General features: G+C 36.2%; 1 protein-coding gene across 3 annotated transcripts in view; it reads left to right on the forward strand.

Moving 5' to 3' along the window:
- il11ra (interleukin 11 receptor subunit alpha) overlaps positions 1 to 15066 on the forward strand; it is a 40287-nt gene extending 25221 nt beyond the window's left edge. For 2 of the 3 annotated variants that reach the window (XM_026296592.1, XM_026296593.1), the window contains exons 2-11: positions 4225 to 4321; positions 7874 to 7940; positions 8394 to 8560; positions 9217 to 9331; positions 9604 to 9767; positions 10784 to 10947; positions 11268 to 11412; positions 11836 to 11928; positions 13429 to 13531; positions 14348 to 15066. In XM_026296592.1, coding sequence (XP_026152377.1) covers positions 4225 to 4321; positions 7874 to 7940; positions 8394 to 8560; positions 9217 to 9331; positions 9604 to 9767; positions 10784 to 10947; positions 11268 to 11412; positions 11836 to 11928; positions 13429 to 13531; positions 14348 to 14432 — 1200 coding nt within the window. In that variant the 3' untranslated portion in view covers positions 14433 to 15066. Of the gene's footprint in view, positions 1 to 4224; positions 4322 to 7873; positions 7941 to 8393; positions 8561 to 9216; positions 9332 to 9603; positions 9768 to 10783; positions 10948 to 11267; positions 11413 to 11835; positions 11929 to 13428; positions 13532 to 13672; positions 13753 to 14347 lie in introns of all 3 variants that reach the window. The other variant, XM_026296594.1, reaches the window with a different exon arrangement.
- Positions 15067 to 24763: the final 9697 nt, after the last annotated feature.

Genomic DNA, 24763 nt, shown 5'->3' on the forward strand with positions numbered 1-24763 from the left:
AAAGCTGGGGAAAAGTGAATTAGACAGACCATTAGATTGACCAATGCTGTGATGATGAATGGACCATGTTTTTTTTTCTCACAGCAGTTAAGTTGTTGGTGTTTATTTAGTGAGGTCAAACTTGTTAACTGTCAGCTGAGCTAGTGTCAGAACGGACTGAACAAATTAAGTTAAGACATGGAAAAATTCAATGGAATTGGGAGTACAGTACTTAACTTAATTCCCTTACTAGTCCCACACTGGGGAAATTCTATTACCACCCAGAGTGCACACACACAGTAGTGAACACACAAACACACCATGCACACACACCGGGGGCAGTGGGCAGCCAGTGCTGTGGCGCCCGGGGAGCAGTTGGGGGTCCGGTGCCTTGCTCAAGGGTCTCACCTCAGTCATGGTATTGAGGGTGGACAGGGCGCTGGCTGTTCACTCTGCCCGCAACTTTCGGGTTACAAGTCCAATTCCCTATCCATTAGGCCACGACTGCCCCCATTGTGTACTAATGTGTAGTACTTAATTATGTAATGGGATAGAAAGCAAGATTTCCTAAATTGACCACTGGTGTGGATTTAAACAGGTGACATATGTCACATGGTTTGATGGCCGTCATATACTGCAGGTGTGTTTTGGCCTGTACTGTGTTTGGACCACTTAGTGACATATTACAATTTTTTTTTTTTTTTTTTTTTAAAGTCCTTCTTAGTTTTCCTGACTCTCTTTTGTCTCAGAGCATCCCATCTGCTGAAGCCAAATGTCACGAGCCTGTCTCAAATTCACCAAGCACATTGTCACTACTGTTTAGATGGCAGCCTCACAGCACTTGAGCCACATGAGCCAAACATTACACCGTGTTCCCCTGTCGAAGTGATTAATGTATTTATTTTATGGTGATGATCTGATGGTAGGGACACCTCGTGCTTACAGAGCTGCCAAGAACCAGAGGTTATTGGTTTAATGTCAAGGTGGATATTTTAAAGTGGCTCCTATCAAATCATCATGTATATGAGTAGCCCAGAATCACACAGCGACCTGTATTATAGTTCTGTCAAAACCTGCATTTGGTAGGCAGGGTAATGCAGGTTTGGCTGCAAGTATTTAGTAGGTTAAAAGAAGTTAAACAGGTGTGTCATCTTTGAGTGTGACTTTGTGTTTTGACGAACGTAACATCACTATTTGGTATTATCCGATGATTTGTGGTACACACCCTTGTTTCGATCTTCTATTTCTAGCTGTCTATATGAGGTCCAGTTCCAGTTCTAGGATAATAAGCATATTAGAGTAAAGCTGGCAAAAAAGTTCAGTATAAATACATGTAAATTTTGTGTACAAATCTTACTTTATTTGTAAGAAGTCAGTATGAAACAACATGGAGTAGAACTAAAGGGTCTTTTGGGCTTTGTATGGAAAGGCATAAAAGCTCAAATAAGACAGACTGTCAATGAAAGAGTTGATGGCTGGTTGGAGTCTAAAAGGAATTGAGTCAGTGAGAGCAGCTTTTGTTGGCTTCTTGTGGGATTCCCCATTGAATATGTTGAGTATGTTGTACTAGGCTGTATCTAAAAACAATAAAAACCATCCCTGCACCACAGTTGTAGGCAATGAATTCAACCCTCAATTTATTTGCCTACTGTCCTTTCTGTATGTAATACGTATTCATGTTTTATGTGCTTTAAGAGTCCAGACCAGTCACTTATCTTCAGCCTCCTCAGCTCGTCACTCATCCTCCAGTTTGCTCTTTGTGAAGCAGAACTCTTTAACACTGAAAGAAATCCAGCTTCTGTACAAATAAAAGAAGTGGGCTTCTGCTGCTGTGTGCTGACTATTAGTCAGCCCACAGAAAATGTCTGGCTCTGTAGAAACACAGATTTGAACAATTCAAGCAGTGTACTAAGATGATCTGTAGTGTCAGAGAAAAATGCAATTTTTAAAGCACTATAAAACACTGTTTTCTGCGACAGTAGCATGCTGCTACTGCTTGTGGATTACACATGGATTTAATCTGTGAAAACATATTTGTGCAGTAAAGTGCAAACGTTTTAGGCACTATAAAATTTCTCCTGGTACTTTGCAGCACCGACTTTGCAGACTGTCCCAGTGTTTCTGTATCTTCATATGATCCCAGACTGACTCCTGCAGAGATCAGGGCTCTCTGGGAATCAGACCATCTGCTGTAGGACTCCTGGTTCTTCTTACCTCTGAAAATGGTTCTTTATTAATTGTAGTGGATTCTTTATGAGCTTATTGTCCTGCACAATGAACCTGGGATCAATCGGACACGTGATGGTGTTGTGTGATAAGAATCTAAAACATCTAAAATGCCTAAAACTTCTCCAGAGTACTTATACTTTTGTAAAACTTTGTGTTTGTGCAGTATTTTCTCATATCATATTTCACTACACTAATGTATGCAGAGTCCTTTAATCTCTCTCCTGATCACGAAACCTGATGAATCATGCACAAAACTAATTTCTCACTCTTACGTGCAGAAAAAGTTTAAATACATATTGATATATTTTAAGTTGTTTTAAAGCAGGATTTTTATGTCCATGCTGTTTTCATATTTTTTTATTTTTGTGGTTGACAGCACTTGATTAAGTTAGTGCCTAGGATTGTTAATTCGGCTGATTACCTGGATCAGGTGAGTTCAGCCAATCAGAAGCTGCAAGGGCAGGGATAGTTGGAAAAGAAGCACAACAGTGAAGCAGATCCACTGTGAGTTTTGACTCCAGCTTAGTAACACAGTTTGAACAGGAAATACATGGCTCTAAAGATGTAACCACCCCATTTTTATTAGCCTTTCATCTCCCTTTAGAGAGAGTCCATTTAGAGCTGTAATTCAATAAGTGTTGACATTTTTCTCCTGAGGATATCTCACATGCAGCTCTATAAAGAAAAGTGGCACCAGAGATAAATGTGTTTGGCATTAGGTGTGTGACTCTGAGCTAAATATTTCACAAACACACCCCATGTGTTCATTTGCTCTTCTTCACATTCATACACTCATTTTAGTCTCTCTCTCTCACTTATGTTTATATGTTTTGAGCTTTAATCAGAGCTGCCCTATTCATAGATAATGGAATAAGTAAATAGTGTTTGCATGTGTGACAGTGAGTGGAAAAAGGCGAAACACATGCATACATACAGTGTTGCAGGTTGTCAGTTATGAATTCTCTGTTGTAAACGTCCCCTGAGGATAAAAATGTCAGCAGCATCAAATCACACACTCATAACTCCATGACACTATTAACAATAGTGTAGTTGTTTATTTCTATATACTGTAATATACAGAATATTCACTCTTACCGTTATAACTGAAGGTTTGGTAATGTAAAAACTGATCATCAATCATCACAATATGCCCACTGAATGAAACTGTGTACAATGCATGGCTTATGTCCTGTTCACACTATTTTTCAAAAATGTTCCATAAACATAAATCAGTCTCAGCTGTGCTTTTGGGTTTAGTGTTGAATAAATCTTAGTTTGCTTATACACAAACCTGGTGTATCACTTAATGTTAGTGTGATGTTAGAGTTTACATCTTATTGCCACTGTGCTTAAACAGATGTGCTGGTCTGCCGGTTTTGCTGTAGACCCCTAGTCATGTTTTTGCTCTAAATGCCATGCATAGACGTCTTCATTTTTTTACCCTGACTTGTAAAGAGGGAAATGGATGACGTACACTTTTGTATCTACTTTATTGACCTCTACCTTTAATGCACTTCTTGGTTAGATAAGATAGGAACTCTGTTAAAGTTATTTACAGCACAAGTGGCTCCAAATCTTTACTTTAGCCAGGGTTTCTGGGCAAAATTTAAGCTAGTGGAAACATTTCCCTTGTATTTTTATATGGGAAATGTGTTTTTAATTTTGAGAAAGGCTCTTGCTAACATTTCCACAGGTGAGAGATTGTCATGGATTGTTGACTTTATGTGAAGTTTTCAGTACTAAGGAAATGCAGGTACAGATGCATCATGCAATTTTATATTTGTATGAAGTTGCTACTGACAGGAAATTGACCAAAGAATTGAGCAATTTGGGCTGTTCTCTGAAACATTTTTTCTTCGTATCTAGTTAGTTCCATAAAATGGACTCAAAATGATGATGCTGCTGCTGCTGTTGGTGTTGCTAATAATGCTTACGGCCTTTTAGGTTTTAAAATAACTCCTAATCATTATACCTCCTCCTTTCCCAAATCTCTCTCTCCCCTCTCTCTCTGTGTAGATGCCAGGCCTTTTGTCCAGTCCTCTGTGTCTGACAGTCGTCTGGTTTTTATCTTGGTCACTGCGTCCCAGTTGTGCTCAGATTTGGACTGATGAAGGTAATGTGCACATATGCATGCACACCACACAGAAATTCACATTTTTATATGTTGTATTTAAAGGAAACACACAAAATTGAATGGGCATACTCTTATTTATACAAGTACACACACACACACACACACACACACACACACGTACCAAACACATTCTGTTAAAGATCAGACATGGATTCCTTTGAACTATTTTGGGCATTCGTGATTTATCTTAAGTCAAAGTACTTATGGTATCTTAAACTGCTGCAGAAGAAAGGAAAAGGGACACATCCAAAATTTACAGAACCTTGATAAGAGACCTCATTTTGCAACTTTTGTTTTAATAGTTAATACTTGTTTGTTTGTTTAATTGAGGGAATTTTATTTTCTACAATTCTATTGTCAAAGGTTCCCACATCACTTCATAGATCTGCATCATAAGAAATCTTTTTCTCCTTTCTCTTTTTTTGACATCTTTTTTTACTTTGTTTGAATTTTTCTGTTCTTTCTTTCTGAAATTTAACAAATGAGTCACTTCAATAATAAGAAGACCCATCATTAGGCATTCAGGTGAAACTGTCAAAAAATTTCCCTTCCCATTAATTTTATTGTACAGGAACTCTACAGTCTTCATTGTTTGTAATGTACTGAGTTTCATCCAGCTTGCAATTTCTGTCTACCCTGCCATCATATTTCAATGTCAGGAGAAACTTTAAGCCTTCCTTTACACATTAGTGTCTGAGAGTGTGGTTAAATGTGTATGGTTTTATGTGTGTATATGTGTGTTCACATCTGGGCCCTCTTGCCAGAGGTAGAATCAGATATGAGTGGAATGCTGCGGGTTTCGGGAATAATGTACTTCACTGCCAATAAAACATGAATACACACATTCAGACCAGCCAACACTTTGCACTACACCAAGGCCCCAGGTAACATACACACAGAAACAGAGGTAGGGCATTTTGTGTGTGTGTGTGTGTGTGTGTGTGTGTGTGTGTGTGTGTGTGTGTGTGTGTGTGTGTGTGTGTGTGTGTGTGTGTGTGTGTGTGTGTGTGTGTGTGCGCGCGCGCGTGTGTGTGTGTGTGTGTGTGTGTGTGTGTGTGTGTATGTATTTGGTGGCTAAAGGGAAAAGAAAATCTGGTTAAACTGGCAAGAGAAGGATTGACTAAAACTGTGATAGTGGGAAAGATTGACATGGTGAAATGAAGAGACAGATTTAATGGATTTACCGTTTTCTTTAAGTTAAGGAAACTTTGATTTTTGAGGAATTTCACTCACTGTAGTTGCCTGCTTGTATGGTTGCTTTTCTCTGCAGTAAGATTGGACTGATTAATCAATTGTGGATTTATCACAATTGCAGTTTGAATGTGCAGACTTGTTGAGTATAAATATCAGACATCTGGTAGAGGGAATTTCAAGATGTTCCAGATAACATTTCACAAAAAGCAAGTTTTTATCTTGTCACCTAAAAATTAGCATAATCTTATAGGTATATTTTACATTCCTGTAGTTTTATTTATAGAAAATGATCACAACTGCAATATTGGTAAGAAAAATTTTAATTGGATATTTTTTTTCTTCAAACTGCTCAATCCTACTGTGAGGGAGTATAACTGGAATTGGTGGTGTGCTCATATTAGTTTCACTTCTCATTAAGCAGTTTACATAATTAAGCTCAGCTGGAGTTTTGTTTGCATATCTGTCTCTTTGTATTCATCTATTTAGATGCTACCATGTTTCCAGATCTGAGCCACTAAGATTATACAATTATTTAAATAGTCATACTTTTCAAATAAAAAAAAAGTCATACTTTGTAGCAACACAGAACAACACAGTTTGTGTCTTTATGTCGTCACGCAACTTAGCTCATAGTCACATACATAACAGCTGTCTTATTAGGTCAAGTTTAGAAATAGTGTCTTGTATGATGAACATTCTTGAAATGTCTCAAATCCTCTACCTGCATGATTCCTTACCTAAGCATTGATATTTTCTTGACAAAAAACATTTGAGTTATCTTTGTGATGCCACTTTATATACACACACTATAATATAATTACCCTGGGGTCAGCAGAGAGTGCATACCTGAGGGATTGTGGTTTACAATTAAGTAAGGTGTGTACGTGGCTGAATGACAGCCAAAGTGAAGCTTTTCCACACAGTTCTGCTGTAAATGCCAGCCTTCATGTTATGGGGCCAAGCTAAACATGCACACATATACGCTCACATACAAGTAGAATATCAGCTTTGCACATTACTACAGCCACCACAAATATTTGCTCAAATATACCCTGTATTTATTATTCCTTAAAATTTACACTCCTATCAGGGCTCTCTGGGAATCCTTCCACTCCTAGTCCAATTTTGTGTGATAGCAAATGGACATGCAGCTTTTATCTTTTCCTCTAAGTTACTGATACAGTTGGCTTTTCTGCTCATTAACACCAGTCCAAACTCAGCTTTTTTCCTTCATTTTTAGCAATGCTGATATTCATGAATATGCATGCTTTCCAATTGAAAATGCAAACTGCAGGGTATGTATGTTTGATGAGAAATCATGATATTGTTCTTGTTGAGTTTTCAAATGTGGTAATGATATGAGCATAAACAAAATTCCATTTGTCTTCATTGTATAAGGGTGGAGACAGAAATCTGAGAGTTTGCATTGGTAGATATACAATTTGTATCAGAAATTATTAAAAATAAACAAAAGTCTCAAAACATGCTGTGTTCACCTTTAAAGGCCATCGTCTTTCAAATCTACAGCATACACACTACTTACAATAACCACAGTGGATTTACTACTGTGAAGTGAAAACATCTAAATGAGGTGAATCCAATCCATTTTAAAAGTTTCCCCATATGTGATTGAGAAATGTGCCTCACTTCTCCCTGAATGTGAATATTTTGGAAGACTAAGGACTGAACAAGGTACACTGTTTGTCTTGGTGTATTATGTTCAATTCCAGTGTTCATAGCACTCCAGTCACTTGTTTAGTTTGGGCCTTTCTGAAGTTAGGGCAGGGAGCCCTAACTTTACAACATGGTGTCCAATGTTCCATTGTCAGTGAAAACGTCTTACAGGAAATTAAGACAGTAAATAAGAAACAGGCCAAGGCTGTGCAAATTAGCAGATTTTGGATTTGTTTCACAGTGGGATCAGTACACTATCTAGCCAGTGTTAATATGAAACATATTTCTAGTATAGTTTGGATATATGTCCTGTTGCTATCTTCTTAAAATGCTTAACTGCTTCTCTTTTTGGAGGTCTCAAAGAGGATGTAATCATACACAATAATTGTATTTTAATTGCAGTAATAATAAACATTAAGGAAAAATCAAACACACTGAAGTAGCTGTATACTGTGTGCCAAATTCTCCTCTGCCTAATGTCTGGTGGATCCCTAACCTTGTATGGTTATGTTATTGTGATACTGTTGAGTCTACTCTAAATGGTGGCTCTTAAATCACATTAATATAGGCAATGTGGACACACAGTATATCAGAATGTGCAATGAGCAGATTTTGTAAGCCAGACATGTGCTGTAATATTTTAAGTGGTGTCTTTGTTTGCAGTGTCAGATGTGCAGTATGGGCGTTTGGAGTCAAATGTGACACTGGCATGTGGGCAGTCAAAAATTGGGTAAGGAAAGAAATTATTTAAATACATTTTTTTTTTTTTTTACGTACGTTTTTTTATAACGGCAAACAGTGAACATCAGCTAAACCATTGCTGAAAGAAGATAAGTCAGTAAACTATAAATACATGAAGCACAAAAAAATCAAAGCATTGATCATACTATATGCTTTGGCTATGTAGTCAATGCCTGACATAGTTTATTCCCTTGAGCGCCACTATCCTGTTAGTTGTGGTTTGTTCAAGGGATTTGCTGATGGTGAATAACATAGAATAATGCTAATTAGACGCTTATGAAATGAACGTTGTAATATACATATTTTAGTATTTGATGCAGATGATAGTGTCCTTAAAAACCTATGTTTTAGTTTGGTCATTGGTTTGAGCACAGGATTTATAGTTTTCGTGAGCAAAGTCCTCAAAAGCATAAAAACTAAATTCTGAAATGTTCTCGACCAGGGTGCCTGTGGTGTGGTATCTCAACCACAGCTTAGCGCTGCCATGGCACAAATTGATGTTGGATGGGGCCTTGGTCTTGCTGCATGTCGACCACTCGGCACAGGGCAACTACAGCTGCTATGACAATGAGGGGCTTCTCCTGCACTCTGTCAAGCTCAGGCTGGGACGTAAGTCGTTGAGGCTCATGCTGCCTAAATTTGTTACTGAATTATTACATTTTACCAGCTCTGTTGTACATTTGTTGTTTTCCCATTCAAATGGAGCTTAAAAAATTACTCTGCAGCCTGTGTCTCCTGTGCTTTTGCTCCTACATTAGAAGACCTTATCCCAGTTCCTCACAGTTTAGTCCCTTATTTAGATAAAACATTATAAATCCATAAAAGAGATTCCCACTCAGACATTCTCATCTCCCTCTTGACTGTCGTTGCTGTCATTTCATTCTCTCCAGCTTTTTATGGATGGGGTTCTACTTTCCGTGTTTAATTTCCACTGATCCTCTGTCTATAAGACATCTTATAAGTAACAATAATCAGAACAGTGTCACTGGTCCTCAGAGGAAACGGGTCTTATCGGCCGTCACATAGACAAAGCCCACTATTTCCTGTTACTGTCTCAAACAGGAAGCAGCTCCCTAAGTGAGCTTCCTTTTTAGGGACAGGGAGTTTTTCATGATACAGGCCAAGCCTCTCCTGAAATAATTTAGCTTCAACGTAGAGATCAGCACTGTGTTAGACAAGACAGACATCTTACAAGTGCTTTGTAAAAAAGATCTTAACTCCCCGTGTTCCCTGATAATGAGCATTTTCTGACTCCCGTTTCCCAGGTTCCCCTGGGCTACTGAGCATTTCCTGTCAAGTGCCCAATCACACGTACGTTCGCTGCTCTTGGGTGGAATCTGTCAAGACCTTCCTACCAGCAAAGTACAATGCCTCCTTCAGGTAAGAGCCAGTTACTGCAACTTGAAGAGCAACACCCTAGGCCAAATTCAGAATGGGATATGAAGAGACTAAAAATAGTGTGTTTGCCACATAGTTACATTCTGAATGTGCTAAGTATAGTGAGTCTGGCTTTCTCTGGCTCCTTTCTTCACTCTGCCTTTCTCTAACATGACAGAAAGCACTTCGTGGAAACTTTTTGTCTTCTTCAGCACAAACATCACTTGTCTGTTACCCAACCAAACAAATGCAACATATTTTTTCTTGTTTTCAAGGGGGAATGGTCACGAGTGGAGGCCGTGTGTCTTGGACGTCATCCGCAAGCAGTGTGACATCGATCACCCCGCGTTCTGGCAGACTATGCATACCCTTAGAATCACAGAAACCAATTCCCTTGGGTCTGAAACAACATTTGCCCAATTTAAGTTACATGAGCTATGTAAGTTCATGTGAAATACACACACACATGGGAATCGGGGGATTAGGTTTTTGTTTATTTTTTTTGTTGCATCTAATTAATAGGACTATGGGGTGTCTATAAAGCATACTGGGGATTTTCCTGAAAAAAATTTACTTTTTATACATTTGTCTTGTTTTCACACCTCTACATCCAGGTCTATTGAAATACTCTGCTGTAGTATTATTCTAAAATACTACTGCTTTGATTGGCTGAAAATATTTCTACCCCTGTCCACTCTCATATTTTTCAGTTACAACATTACACTCATTTGAAATGGCTTGTTTTCAAGTTAGTGAAGTTGTGAAGGTGGATAAATGTAGGGCTTATTGTGAGTACTTTGTGTACTGCTGAGTACCTTAATCCATAATAATACTTCATATACTGAGTACGTCAAAGGTTTTTTTGCTTACAAGAAGTAGTGGAGTAGTAGTGTAATAAGTGCAATATATTAATAAATCTGTTTTGTTATTTTGCACAACTGAATGCAGTACAACGTATTACAATGTCTAATGCTGCACATAGTTTTTCCCAGCTACTATTATAAATGTACCGCTTTGGTGCTTATATAATGACCTCAGTCATGATGTTTTGCTGCTTATCTGTCTGTACGACATTCTTGCCGTTCTTCAGCAGAGCCTGGTGACTGGTGTGCCACACTGTTTTTCTCAGCCTCTGCATTCTTTTCAATACAGTGGTATACATATGTTTAAAACAAAGACAGACCTAAGAGTCTGAGGAACAAAACTAATGGCATTGAAAATTTAAGGATACTACTTGTACTATGAGGTGAATTGAGAAATAGTTTTTCAGATAGAATTTAAAGAATCATTTTCTGAATCAGTGTTTTAACTGGTGTTTCTTTGTTCCTTCTCATTTTGATATATTTTTTTAAGTGTATCTTATTACTTTTCAATACTTTACAACATGCCAGTCACAGTAAAATTAACTGTGGTTAAATCCAGTTTTATTTCTTTCTATTTGTCTTATTTTTTCAGTGAAACCAGACCCTCCAGAGTCCGTTTTGGTGAAGGAAATAGAAGGCTATCCTAAGAGGTTGACTGTGTCATGGAACTTTCCCTCATCATGGCCGCTGCATGATGCTTTCCCCCTAGTGTTTCAGATCAGATACAGGCCACGGGGCTCTATATACTGGTCAGAGGTTAGTAAACAAGGCCAAAGGTCACATTTCAGAGTTGATGGGGGCACCATCTGGGTCATATTGGAGCAACATGTTAAACTGACAAATTGTATATGGGCTGTATTAACTAAATTACAACGGTAGTTTCCCACATTTTACTAGAAATTGAAACTAATAGCCCCACACAACATACACACTAAGGTCAGGAACAATAAGAAATTTGTTGACCAAGCAGTTTCTTTTTGCTAGTTCATGTGAAGCCACCATTGCATCATCAGCTTTCCTTCCTGTTTACTGCTTTTATCATTTATGATCTTCACATCTGTTTCTCGTTCAATTAGATCTACTCTGAGGAGAATTCAGTCATAATATTTGATGCCCTGGCTGGCCACCTCCACCAGGTGCAGGTTCGAGCCCGGGATGAAGTGAACTCCGAAAGCCAGTGGAGTGAATGGAGTCCACTGCTTCTAGCTCAGCCCTGGAAAGGTTAGAAAGAAAATTCAGAAAATGTACATTTCTAACTTGTTAGTCTGATCGGGGTTAATAAACACATTAATTCATTCTTACAAGTATAATCTCATAAATGAACATGAAAGTTAGTACTTTAAAAAATTGTTGACACCCTCAAGGAGTCTTGTTGCTACACTGTGGACAAAATGCACTTTCCGCTAAGGTCTTCATAACCTTAAATGACAGGAATAATCTTAATTTTGCAATGAAACAAAGGTGAAAAAACGTAGCAACATAGTTGCTTTGTTTGTGAATTCTCTGCTAGCAAGTATAATCTAGTACTGTCACCTCGTATTGGCAGTAGATTCTCACCCTTTCAAAACAAACTTCTGTATGTTATACATATTTATTGCATATTATGTAAAGCACACTTTAATTGTATGTATTTTTGTCATACAGTTTACCCAACCCCTGACCCTGCAGTCACAGATGATGGAGACTATTTCTTTCCTTTTAACACAAAGCCTGAAACCTCTACAGCAAAATCACACAGTAAGACTTGTCACATTTGATGATAACTGAATTGTTGGCTTATTTGTCCCATATTAGTACATGTTCGTTTAGTAGCTCAACATTAATACTTTTACTAACATTACAACATCCTGCTGTTATTTACAGTCTTCTTAGTACAGCTGCTGTTCTTGTTAAAATTACTAAAGCTGCTACTATTTCTGTAGTTATTACCCATTATTTTAGTTATTACTTATGTTATTGCAGTTAATTACATCTACTGCATTGCTACTCCTGTTACTACTACTTTTTCTGCTGCTACTGTTAACAAAAAAGACTCTGAAAACAAAGTTACTCAATTTAACTAGTGGTATTGTATTTAGCTCTGAAACACCCATTATATAATTTTGTGGTGAAATGATTAATACACTTAAGCTGATTAAAGGTTGGAGCTTGTTTAAAGCTAGCTAGAATATCTTCTCTTTGTCTTTGAATCATGAGTGATCAATCAAAACTAAGTATTTTTAGGTTATATTTTGGCAGCAACAAGAAGCTGTGTATGTCATTAATGCAGCAAAAATTTCTAGGAAGGCAGTATTGACAGTCTGGATAGTACCTTGTGCCTGCCTTCATCACCAAATTACATATAATTACAGTAAATTGCACCTGCACGGTATTATGTTTTCTACCGTATGTGCTGTGGCCGGCAAGTTGAGTACATAGCAGATGACATATACAGTACATGGACTTAATACAGGAAAAAGCATCTTGCAGTTGCAAGCAGGACTGTTTTAAAAAGTCGGATACACACAAGTACGCACCTGTAGACAACACGCAACCAGATACAGTATATGCAAAATGACTGATGCAGACAAACAAATGCACAGTTTTGGCAGTGGAGTGCAAGTCTGAAATTCATGTCTGCTCTTAACCAGATATCATTTTGTGTGTGTCAACTGTCAGTTCCACAAGTTCTTTGTTGTTCTGACTATGTACTTTTGCTCATTTTTGTGCCTGTGCTTTGATTCACAGCTCAAAATGTTTTCTCTAGTTTGTGTGTGAACGAGTTGTTTACTCCTCTCAGTAAATAATGCATGTTTGTGTGAAAGCTATAATGACAGATTTAAAATTAGCTTGTCACCACAGTGATGAAATCCAAGAACACACATGCTTTTTCTGTTTTTTCCTCTCACACAAACGCAGAAACACTGAAAATGGACTTTGTGTAAAAAGTGAACTGCATATTTTCACAGGTTTTGCTTTTTGAGCTTCACTATTGACAGCAAGTGAAATATGTTAACCTCATTTTTATTCTTACCTCCTTACCTGCAACTCTTTTTGATTCTTCTTTAATGTCACCAAATTGTTAAAATCTCTTCTATCATGCCTTTGTTACACTTTCCTTCTTAGTCTTACTCTAACCTCCCACCTTTGTCTAATCTCTCCTCTGTGTAGCTTTATGTTTCTGTGTAATTTCCATCCTGATTGTTTTGCTGACATCCTGTTTTTTTTTTTGTTTTTTTTTCTTTGTCTTCTACTCAGATCCTGTACCTGACGCTGAAGGTAATTTGGGTTTGGTGATTCTGCTGGTTGTGTTCTCCATGGTCATCCTTGCCACTGTCCTTTCCCTTATCTTTGTCATGTGGTAAGACACACACACACACACATCCCATATCTACAGGACACCGACTGTGTGGTTGGTGTCTCTTAAACTTTGAGTCACAGCATTTCTATGTGCAGCCAGGTGTTTTTTAAATAATATGCTGGTATTGTTTTATAATTCCAGGTTGAGAAAGAGACGGCGCAATCATGTGACCAAACAGGAACTCACCTCTATGGTTAAGATGAAGTCCATGCCAATCTAATGTGAGACACATGTATTAAGCATTTGTGTCATATTTAATATTCCTTTCGCATTCAGACACTTTTGTTATAATTGATAGCAACATGGCAGTGTCATTGTTTGTTCCTAGTTCTGCTTATTTGGCAGATCCTTTTAGATTCCTGGATTGCGAACAGTTTGTGCAGTGAAACGATTTAATATCCTAATTAAGTGTTGCTTCTTTCAGATTTCTATGACTACCTCAAAATGCCCTCAAATTGGAGCCTAGCCACTGAGAAGAGCATAGCAAAGCGCTGCTTTAGTAAAAACTAAAATGGTTCAAAGCATTGCTATAAACATCATTTAGACAACCCTTCAGATAGCCAGCCAACTTATGATTAGAAGTCTAGCATACATGTGTGCGCATACAGATTATAACCCTGTAAGTATGCCTGCATATGTCTTAACCAGCACTATTATTTAAATCTGTACTTTCAAGTCGGTGCTTAATTACATTATGATTTATAAATGTTTTGTAAAGTTGCATTTTCTCTTCCACTTTCCTCCACTTCACTGTCATGTCTTCTCTCTAACCTGTCTTCCTTCATTTTTTTTAACCAACTTCTTCTCTTCTCTCAGGTTGATTTCAAACATCTCCTCTTCAGCCCGTTCTAGGGCTTTGCCAACAGGTCATCATTCAACTACAATAACCACAATGCATTAGTCAAGAGTCCGTCCAGGAACCGGACAAACCCACATAAGGAACTCTGCAGAGTATGGTAAAGTTACCCAGTATTGAAAAGCTCACTCAAGGGTAACGTTTCAACTTACTCAGTGGTCACATCAAACGGCACTTCCCACAATGCATCAGCTGACTCCACCTGCTGTCCACCTACTGAAAATAGACATTACTCTGTTTCTTTAAGTTCACTTCAACAACTTTACTGCAGGTTATTCCTCAGCAGACTGTGGGAATGAGACTGCAACAGGACATTTGAATTCACTCACAACCAATGCTGCTTTAGGTGGATTGACTCCTTAACCCATTTTAGAGAGGGATGACATTGTTTTTACTTTGGAACGTTGAAGCAACAAGTATGGACAGGATGTGCAGCTGCTACACAGGAGAAAGTAGGCTTTTTTTTGTGGGAAAACTTTTTTTTTTTTTTTGGAGAGTCATTGTGAGTCCTTTATTACATTGACTGACTGACTGACTCAGTGCTGTGAAGGAAGCATACTTTCTGCCAGTCTGTCTGTGCTCGTCGGATGCCAAAGCAGCAACTACGGGCATTAGGGTCTCAGCTGAGGGACAGGAACAACCTGTTACTGCCTCCTGAGCTAGGGGATGGACATGGGCAATAAGGTCCAGGGTGGGTGGGTGGGATCATATGGACTTTATTTTCATTTATAGTATGTCAAATGATTTTTATGTTGCATGATATGTTTGTACAGGTGTTCTTTGTTTCTTTTGTTATACCTCTTTCTGTCCATCCATCCACAGTTCCTGAATGTGTGTGAAGAAAGACACACACAGAAAAAAGAGAAAGAGAGAGAGAGATAAGACAAGAGATCCTGGCCTTTCACAAACCACCAGCATTATAACCTAATATTAGATACTTAGAGAGTATGAAACTGCTTCAAACACTAGGATTTAGAAACCCTCTAATAAGATCTTTCCCAGTTTCAATAGTGTCTGTCCATTCAGGGATAAATGTCAAACCAGTCAAATTTAATAAAATGAATTAATTGGTATTATTTTCCTGTTCATGGATTGATCTTGTGGTTTAAAAATGTCAAAAGTGAATTTTAAAATGAAAATGTATTGAAATTGTCAATCTGCTAATGAATTGAATAGCTAGTCATTGAGATTGGCAAAACAAGGTAAGGCCAAATCAGCATCTGGGGTGCAGATAAACCATTTTAACAAAAGTTCATAAAAGCTTACCTATGTTAAAAACTTGTTTTAGGCTGTATATTGACATTTTAAATCAGTTACACGAGATAAATTGTTATAGATTTACAGGTAGAAATGCTTTACTAGGTTTGCCCTGCAGCACTAATACAGGTTTAGTTCTACATTAAAAAAAAAAAAAAAACATTTGTTATGGAAATGTTCAGTAGTATGTGCCATTGGGTTTACTGCAGTAAATTAGATTGAATGTTTAATAGGAGTTTTGGTATGGTGATACTTCCTGAGGGAAACAGCAAAGTTTAGGAGGATAGAAACAGTGGGGCATTGCAGCGGTAGCCATGGACAGTTGGTATTGGTTTAGCTGAACATAGTGATTGTACTCGTCTTTTTTTTTTTTTTTTTTTTTTTTAAACATGGGAAGAACATCTCCATCTCCATGACTGACAAATGAGTTTTACAAGTCGGGCCTTCACCAACAATTATCCCGTGATAGCTGGGTTTATGTAGCTGAATGGGAGCACATTAGTTGGTGGGCGTGTATGAGAGGAGCACAAGCATGACGACTTGACATGAGCAACTTCAGCTCACTGTACATGGAAAATGAATGATTTGTGGGTAGCTGGTGCTTACTGAATGAAAAGCCTCTAATACCTCTAGTGAAGTATAGAGTGTCTGAGTTAGTTCTGCTTCTGGCACCTGCTCCCTCCAGCTCTTGTGTCCTGGCTTACTTTCTGCCACAGATGAAAGTGAGAAGCTTTACGCTGGAGAGGGCAGCTTGCATTAAACCATTTCTTGCTTTCTGTTCATCTGGTGGTTTTATTCTGTTGATCCAAAGCTGTGTAGTTATCATCCAGTTAATGGACCTATCGATTGACTGTGTAGTTTGTCTCAAAACACGAGGTGCGTCTAAGTCGAACTTGTTCCAGTTTGATGACTGTATGTTCTCTCAAGCTAGCTCAACATATTATGCATGGATCCAGTTGAAGCTTTTTTGTATGTTGTATAACACACTTTTAAAAAATACATATGTATGTTCTAAGTGATGTTTATATGTAAGAGAAAAAAAAAAAGAAACGTATTCTTTGGGATAGTTTAATAGACATGGATTAACTCAGTGTTGTGTTAACTTTTAATGATTAAATTAGTTGTTTTACAGATGGTTAATAGACAAAATGTATATATACATGCTCCAAATTAAAGGCTGTAGACTGAAGACTGAAAGCCATCAGACATAATGGGAGATAATTCATGTAACTAGAGGAAATTGACATATATGTTCGGTCAGGCCTCCAGTTACATTTCATTTGAGGTTTTTGTAGAGTTAAGTTTGGATAAATCTGTCTCAATTTTCAATAAATCCTCAAGTGACTGAGGTTAATCCATGTCAGGAGATCCATCCCAGCATTGCATTTGTGTCTTTGCTCCCCAGTTATATGAAGCTGTGTTACTGTACAATTACTGTATGGACAGTGTGTTTACTGAATTACTCTTGATCTAATTCGCTTTTCTTTTCGTTTTTCTTTTAGTATTCTAATGTTTATTTCAATCATTTCTTTCAGCTGTTCTTGAATTCCTGTGGCAACATTCACAAAGAAAGAAAAACTCTTTTAGATTTGAGAAAGCTGATGTTACTTTGGAGGATAATGCATTTGGAAATTTGTAGCTACACAGATGGGTGTGAGCTAGAAAAAGACCAAATGTGAATATTCTAAATTACACGTATTCATTATTATATCAACTATATTTGAAAGATTTAACTGGCGATGGATGTGCCAATAATGAATGAATGTATGTATGTTTTTCTTTTTTTTAATATTATAATACCTCCAAATATTAATATTAACATGCCCTATCACAAGGTCTACTTGACGTTGATGCACTCACAAATAGGAAATATTAGAGTTCTATGTGACTGAAATGAGAAAAAAAAAGTATTTTATATCTATGATACATTTTTATGATACAGATTTTCAGAGAAACCATCCATCGGATTGAATTTTATGTGGGGAATGTGCAGTATCAGGAAAGCTTTTTTTTTTTTTCCTGACCCATCCCATTATGGAAGCTCCAAGTTATCTTTTTTTTTCTTCTTTTTCTTTGATTGCCACTTTCTCTCTTTCACTCTAGTGGTGTTTTCTCCGTTTTTGTGGGCACACTTGTGGTATTCTCAGTCCTTCTATGTTCCTCTGCAGTATGTGATAGCAGATGGAGCCTGATTTGAATTCTTATAACTCAAAATAACTCAGGCATCCATTCTCAGATGTACATAGTCTGTTTTTTTTTTTTGTTCGTTTTTTTGCTGTATGTGTACGATAGGTATCACTATAAGCTGTTTTCTCCCTATCCTTATACATTTCTGTGAAATAAATACTATTTTATCACACTTGTGGTTCACAAGCTCTTCTCACATCTTTTCAAATTTTCATCTAGTAAAACTGCACCTTTTTTATTTAAAAAAAAAAAAAACCTGTCTCCATCTTTGCTTATTGGCTGGTGAAAGCACTGCTGGTTGACTGTACTGTTGGTAATAAATGTCCACTGTCAAAAACATTTTAGATGTGGTGCAAAAAGACATGAGCCATTGGTGAAGGCGATTGGGCCTCTTTTTTTCCACACTTACTAGTTTGTGCCTGTAATTCTAAAGAAAAGAAAAAAAAAAAAAAGATTGAATTTCCCCTAAAGCACATTGCTTCTTGCAGCCTCTTTTAGAAACTTTCCACTATCTAATTGTGACAGTGTCTGATGAATCCCAAGAGCTCAAGTTGGCTTTTGTTGTCTGTGTGAAAGGGGCTTTTAAAATGTACAACTGGAAAGAAATTGCTTTGGCTTCTGGGTACACTTCCCATCTTGCAAACATGTAATCATGCAGGCTTTGGCATTTTCAGGGTCTAATTCTCCAAATTACAGTAGGATATTCTCTGTTGTTCTCTTGGCCATCATTAAATAGACCACATCCATATAGTTGTAGACGTGGAAATCTATTTTATCTGAACGAACAGTGGACACAAATCCTTTACTAGTGCTGGTGTGGTTATTTAGAATAATAGAAGCACAGTGGAGGGTGTAAGTTTTAGCCCACAGATTGTTATATAATGTAACTATATGCAGTAGCAACTCTGACTCAGCCTAACTTATTCTTTCCTATATTCTCAATTAGCAGCAACAGCTCAGCTCAATGGCTTTGAGTGAAAACCCTCTACACTACAAGTACTCAGCAGCAACAGTCTTGGTAAGTTAAACTGGCTTAAGAAGTCACTATGCCAGCAAGTGGCAATTACAGGATAGTAGGATATTACATGATCTTTATTTTTACATGCAGTTTAAGGCAAATCAGTTTAGTTGAGTTGAAAGTACAATATTTCCATTATCAGCAATGGAAATACAAGTACTTTAAAGTTGTACATTGCTTGAGTAAATGTTAATTTGTAAGTGATGTACAGTAAGTAGCCTGATACAAAAATATCCATATTTGCTGCTACCAAAATTTGATGTGCTGAAATTTATTCCCCCATTCAAAATGTTTTCCCCCTAATACCTTTATCTGAACCTCACCTAACCCCCACAAGAGGGTGCTCTGTTGGAGCACATCCTGACCTGAGATCAGAATTTGAAAACTCATTAATCCAGACCATCAGTTTTCTGGACTAATGACTTGTCAAAGAAATAAGTAGTGGAGTTTTTGAGGTTGTGTATAGTTGCAGAAGTTGTTCAGAACAGGAGAGGTACCAGTAGCTCTAATCAGGAACCTCTTCTGATTTGTCTGTTCTGTTTTTTTTCTTGTGTAAACATGTCTGTGTATCATCTATTTCATTCAGTCTGGAAAACTTTAAAAAAAAAAGAATTCTCATGAGAATTAGAGTTTCTGACATGAAGTACTGTTTACTATGATGGATATGTGTGTGTCCACAGGCGTTATTAGTGATGACAGGAGTAACCTGAGCTTTAAGCTTAAAAACCTGTAGCCTAGAACACATTTTTTTTTCTTTTATTACAAATACAAACTTTCATGCATATCTTTAAATAAATAGAGTAGAAAGACATTCAGCAATAAATGAATGAACATTAGTAAAATAAACTAGTTTAGTGCAGGAGTATTTCAGTGTTAAGAGTTGCTTCTTTGTCATTTTGATAGAAGGTTAATAGGTTTATTTTAAAGGCATTTCATTACTAATGAATTGGCTTTTACGATGTGCAGCCACTAGATGTCACTGTACAGTGTGACTGTAAATCAGAGAACAAGAGTCTCTACAATGACAGACAGTCCAAGGTGTTGTGAAACAAAGAAAACAGAGACTATATATATATATATATATATATATATATATATATATATATATATATATATAATGGCTTAGTATATTATGACCATTTTACATGACAAAAAATGCCTTAGTATAGGCACACTATAGTATGACCATTTTGGTACAAAAAAAATGTCATAGTATGGTATGACCATTTTACTTGCAATTTTTACACATTATAGTATGACCATTTTACATGACAAAAAATGCCTTAGTGTATGACCATTTTGGTTGACAAAAAATGTCATAGTATAGTATGACCATTTTGGTTGACAAAAAATGCCTTAGTATAGTATGACCATTTTGGTACACAAAAAATGTCATAGTATAGGCACACTATAGTATGACCATTTTGGTACACAAAAAATGTCATAGTATAGGCACACTATAGTATGACCATTTTGGTACACAAAAAATGTCACAGTATAGTATGACCATTTTGGTGGACAAAAAATGTCAGTATATTATGACCATTTTGGTTGACAAGAAATGTCAGTATAGTATGACCATTTTGGTGGACAAAAAATGTCAGTATATTATGACCATTTTGGTTGACAAGAAATGGCTTAGTATAGGCACACTATAGTATGACCATTTTGGTTGACAAGAAATGTCAGTATAGTATGACCATTTTGGTTGACAAAAAATGGCTTAGTATAGGCACACTATAGTATGACCATTTTGGTTGACAAAAAATGTCAGTATATTATGACCATTTTGGTTGACAAAAAATGGCTTAGTATAGGCACACTATAGTATGACCATTTTGGTTGACAAAATATGGCTCAGTAGTATGACCATTTTGGTTGACAAAAATTCCCTTATTATAGGCACACTATAGTATGACCATTTTGGTTGACAAAAAATGTCAGTATACTATGACCATTTTGGTTGACAAAAAATGGCTTAGTAGTATGACCATTTTGGTTGACAAAAAATGCCTTAGTATAGGCACACTAGTATGACCATTTTGGTTGACAAAAAATGTCAGTATAGTATGACCATTTTGGTTGACAAAAAATGTCAGTATAGTATGACCATTTTGGTTGACAAAAAAAGTCAGTATATTATGACCATTTTGGTTGACAAAAAATGCCTTAGTATAGGCACACTATAGTATGACCATTTTGGTTGACAAAAAATGTCAGTATAGTATGACCATTTTGGTTGACAAAAAATGGCTTAGTAGTATGACCATTTTGGTTGACAAAAAATGTCAGTATAGTATGACCATTTTGGTTGACAAAAAATGCCTTAGTATGACCATTTTGGTTGACAAAAATGTCAGTATAGTATGACCATTTTGGTTGACAAAAAAGTCAGTATATTATGACCATTTGGTTGACAAAAAATGCCTTAGTATGACCATTTTGGTTGACAAAAAATGTCATAGTATAGTATGACCATTTTGGTTGACAAAAAATGTCATAGTATAGTATGACCATTTTAGGTTGACAAAAAATGTCTGTATAGTATGACCATTTTGGTTGACAAAAAATGCCATAGTATGACCATTTTGGTTGACAAAAAATGGCTTAGTATAGGCACACTATAGTATGACCATTTTGGTTGACAAAAAATGTCAGTATAGTATGACCATTTTGGTTGACAAAAAATGGCTTAGTATAGGCACACTATAGTATGACCATTTTGGTTGACAAAAAATGTCAGTATAGTATAACCATTTTGGTTGACAAAAAATGCCTTAGTATGACCATTTTGGTTGACAAAAAATGTCAGTATAGTATGACCATTTTGGTTGACAAAAAATGTCAGTATAGTATGACCATTTTGGTTGACAAAAAAAGTCAGTATATTATGACCATTTTGGTTGACAAAAAATGCCTTAGTATGACCATTTTGGTTGACAAAAAATGTCATAGTATAGTATGACCATTTTAGGTTGACAAAAAATGTCTGTATAGTATGACCATTTTGGTTGACAAAAAATGGCTTAGTATAGGCACACTATAGTATGACCATTTTGGTTGACAAAAAATGTCAGTATAGTATGACCATTTTGGTTGACAAAAAATGGCTTAGTATAGGCACACTATAGTATGACCATTTTGGTTGACAAAAAATGTCAGTATAGTATGACCATTTTGGTTGACAAAAAATGTCAGTATACTATGACCATTTTGGTTGACAAAAAATGGCTTAGTAGTATGACCATTTTGGTTGACAAAAAATGCCTTAGTATAGGCACACTAGTATGACCATTTTGGTTGACAAAAAATGTCAGTATAGTATGACCATTTTGGTTGACAAAAAATGCCTTAGTATGACCATTTTGGTTGACAAAAAATGTCAGTATAGTATGACCATTTTGGTTGACAAAAAAAGTCAGTATAGTATGACCATTTTGGTTGACAAAAAAAGTCAGTATAGTATGACCATTTTGGTTGACAAAAAATGCCTTAGTATAGTATGACCATTTTGGTTGACAAAAAATGGCTTAGTATGACCATTTTGGTTGACAAAAAATGTCAGTATAGTATGACCATTTTGGTTGACAAAAAATGTCAGTATAGTATGACCATTTTGGTTGACAAAAAATGTCATAGTATAGTATGACCATTTTGGTTGACAAAAAATGTCAGTATAGTATGACCATTTTGGTTGACAAAAAATGGCTTAGTAGTATGACCATTTTGGTTGACAAAAAATGCCTTAGTATAGGCACACTAGTATGACCATTTTGGTTGACAAAAAATGTCAGTATAGTATGACCATTTTGGTTGACAAAAAATGGCTTAGTATGACCATTTTGGTTGACAAAAAATGTCAGTATAGTATGACCATTTTGGTTGACAAAAAAAGTCAGTATAGTATGACCATTTTGGTTGACAAAAAATGCCTTAGTATAGGCACACTATAGTATGACCATTTTGGTTGACAAAAAATGTCAGTATAGTATGACCATTTTGGTTGACAAAAAATGTCAGTATAGTATGACCATTTTGGTTGACAAAAAATGTCAGTATAGTATGACCATTTTGGTTGACAAAAAATGTCAGTATAGTATGACCATTTTGGTTGACAAAAAATGGCTTAGTATAGTATGACCATTTTGGTTGACAAAAAATGGCTTAGTATGACCATTTTGGTTGACAAAAAATGTCAGTATAGTATGACCATTTTGGTTGACAAAAAATGTCAGTATAGTATGACCATTTTGGTTGACAAAAAAAGTCAGTATATTATGACCATTTTGGTTGACAAAAAATGCCTTAGTATAGGCACACTATAGTATGACCATTTTGGTTGACAAAAAATGTCAGTATAGTATGACCATTTTGGTTGACAAAAAATGGCTTAGTAGTATGACCATTTTGGTTGACAAAAAATGTCAGTATAGTATGACCATTTTGGTTGACAAAAAATGCCTTAGTATGACCATTTTGGTTGACAAAAAATGTCAGTATAGTATGACCATTTTGGTTGACAAAAAAAGTCAGTATATTATGACCATTTTGGTTGACAAAAAATGCCTTAGTATGACCATTTTGGTTGACAAAAAATGTCATAGTATAGTATGACCATTTTGGTTGACAAAAAATGTCATAGTATAGTATGACCATTTTAGGTTGACAAAAAATGTCTGTATAGTATGACCATTTTAGGTTGACAAAAAATGTCTGTATAGTATGACCATTTTGGTTGACAAAAAATGGCTTAGTATAGGCACACTATAGTATGACCATTTTGGTTGACAAAAAATGTCAGTATAGTATGACCATTTTGGTTGACAAAAAATGGCTTAGTATAGGCACACTATAGTATGACCATTTTGGTTGACAAAAAATGTCAGTATAGTATAACCATTTTGGTTGACAAAAAATGCCTTAGTATGACCATTTTGGTTGACAAAAAATGTCAGTATAGTATGACCATTTTGGTTGACAAAAAATGTCAGTATAGTATGACCATTTTGGTTGACAAAAAAAGTCAGTATATTATGACCATTTTGGTTGACAAAAAATGCCTTAGTATGACCATTTTGGTTGACAAAAAATGTCATAGTATAGTATGACCATTTTAGGTTGACAAAAAATGTCTGTATAGTATGACCATTTTGGTTGACAAAAAATGGCTTAGTATAGGCACACTATAGTATGACCATTTTGGTTGACAAAAAATGTCAGTATAGTATGACCATTTTGGTTGACAAAAAATGGCTTAGTATAGGCACACTATAGTATGACCATTTTGGTTGACAAAAATGTCAGTATAGTATGACCATTTTGGTTGACAAAAAATGTCAGTATACTATGACCATTTTGGTTGACAAAAATGGCTTAGTAGTATGACCATTTTGGTTGACAAAAAATGCCTTAGTATAGGCACACTAGTATGACCATTTTGGTTGACAAAAAATGTCAGTATAGTATGACCATTTTGGTTGACAAAAAATGCCTTAGTATGACCATTTTGGTTGACAAAAAATGTCAGTATAGTATGACCATTTTGGTTGACAAAAAAAGTCAGTATAGTATGACCATTTTGGTTGACAAAAAAAGTCAGTATAGTATGACCATTTTGGTTGACAAAAAATGCCTTAGTATAGTATGACCATTTTGGTTGACAAAAAATGGCTTAGTATGACCATTTTGGTTGACAAAAAATGTCAGTATAGTATGACCATTTTGGTTGACAAAAAATGTCAGTATAGTATGACCATTTTGGTTGACAAAAAATGTCATAGTATAGTATGACCATTTTGGTTGACAAAAAATGTCAGTATAGTATGACCATTTTGGTTGACAAAAAATGGCTTAGTAGTATGACCATTTTGGTTGACAAAAAATGCCTTAGTATAGGCACACTAGTATGACCATT

This window comes from Mastacembelus armatus, chromosome 12 (genome assembly GCF_900324485.2).
Source record: "Mastacembelus armatus chromosome 12, fMasArm1.2, whole genome shotgun sequence".
Classification (NCBI taxonomy): Eukaryota; Metazoa; Chordata; class Actinopteri; order Synbranchiformes; family Mastacembelidae; genus Mastacembelus; species Mastacembelus armatus.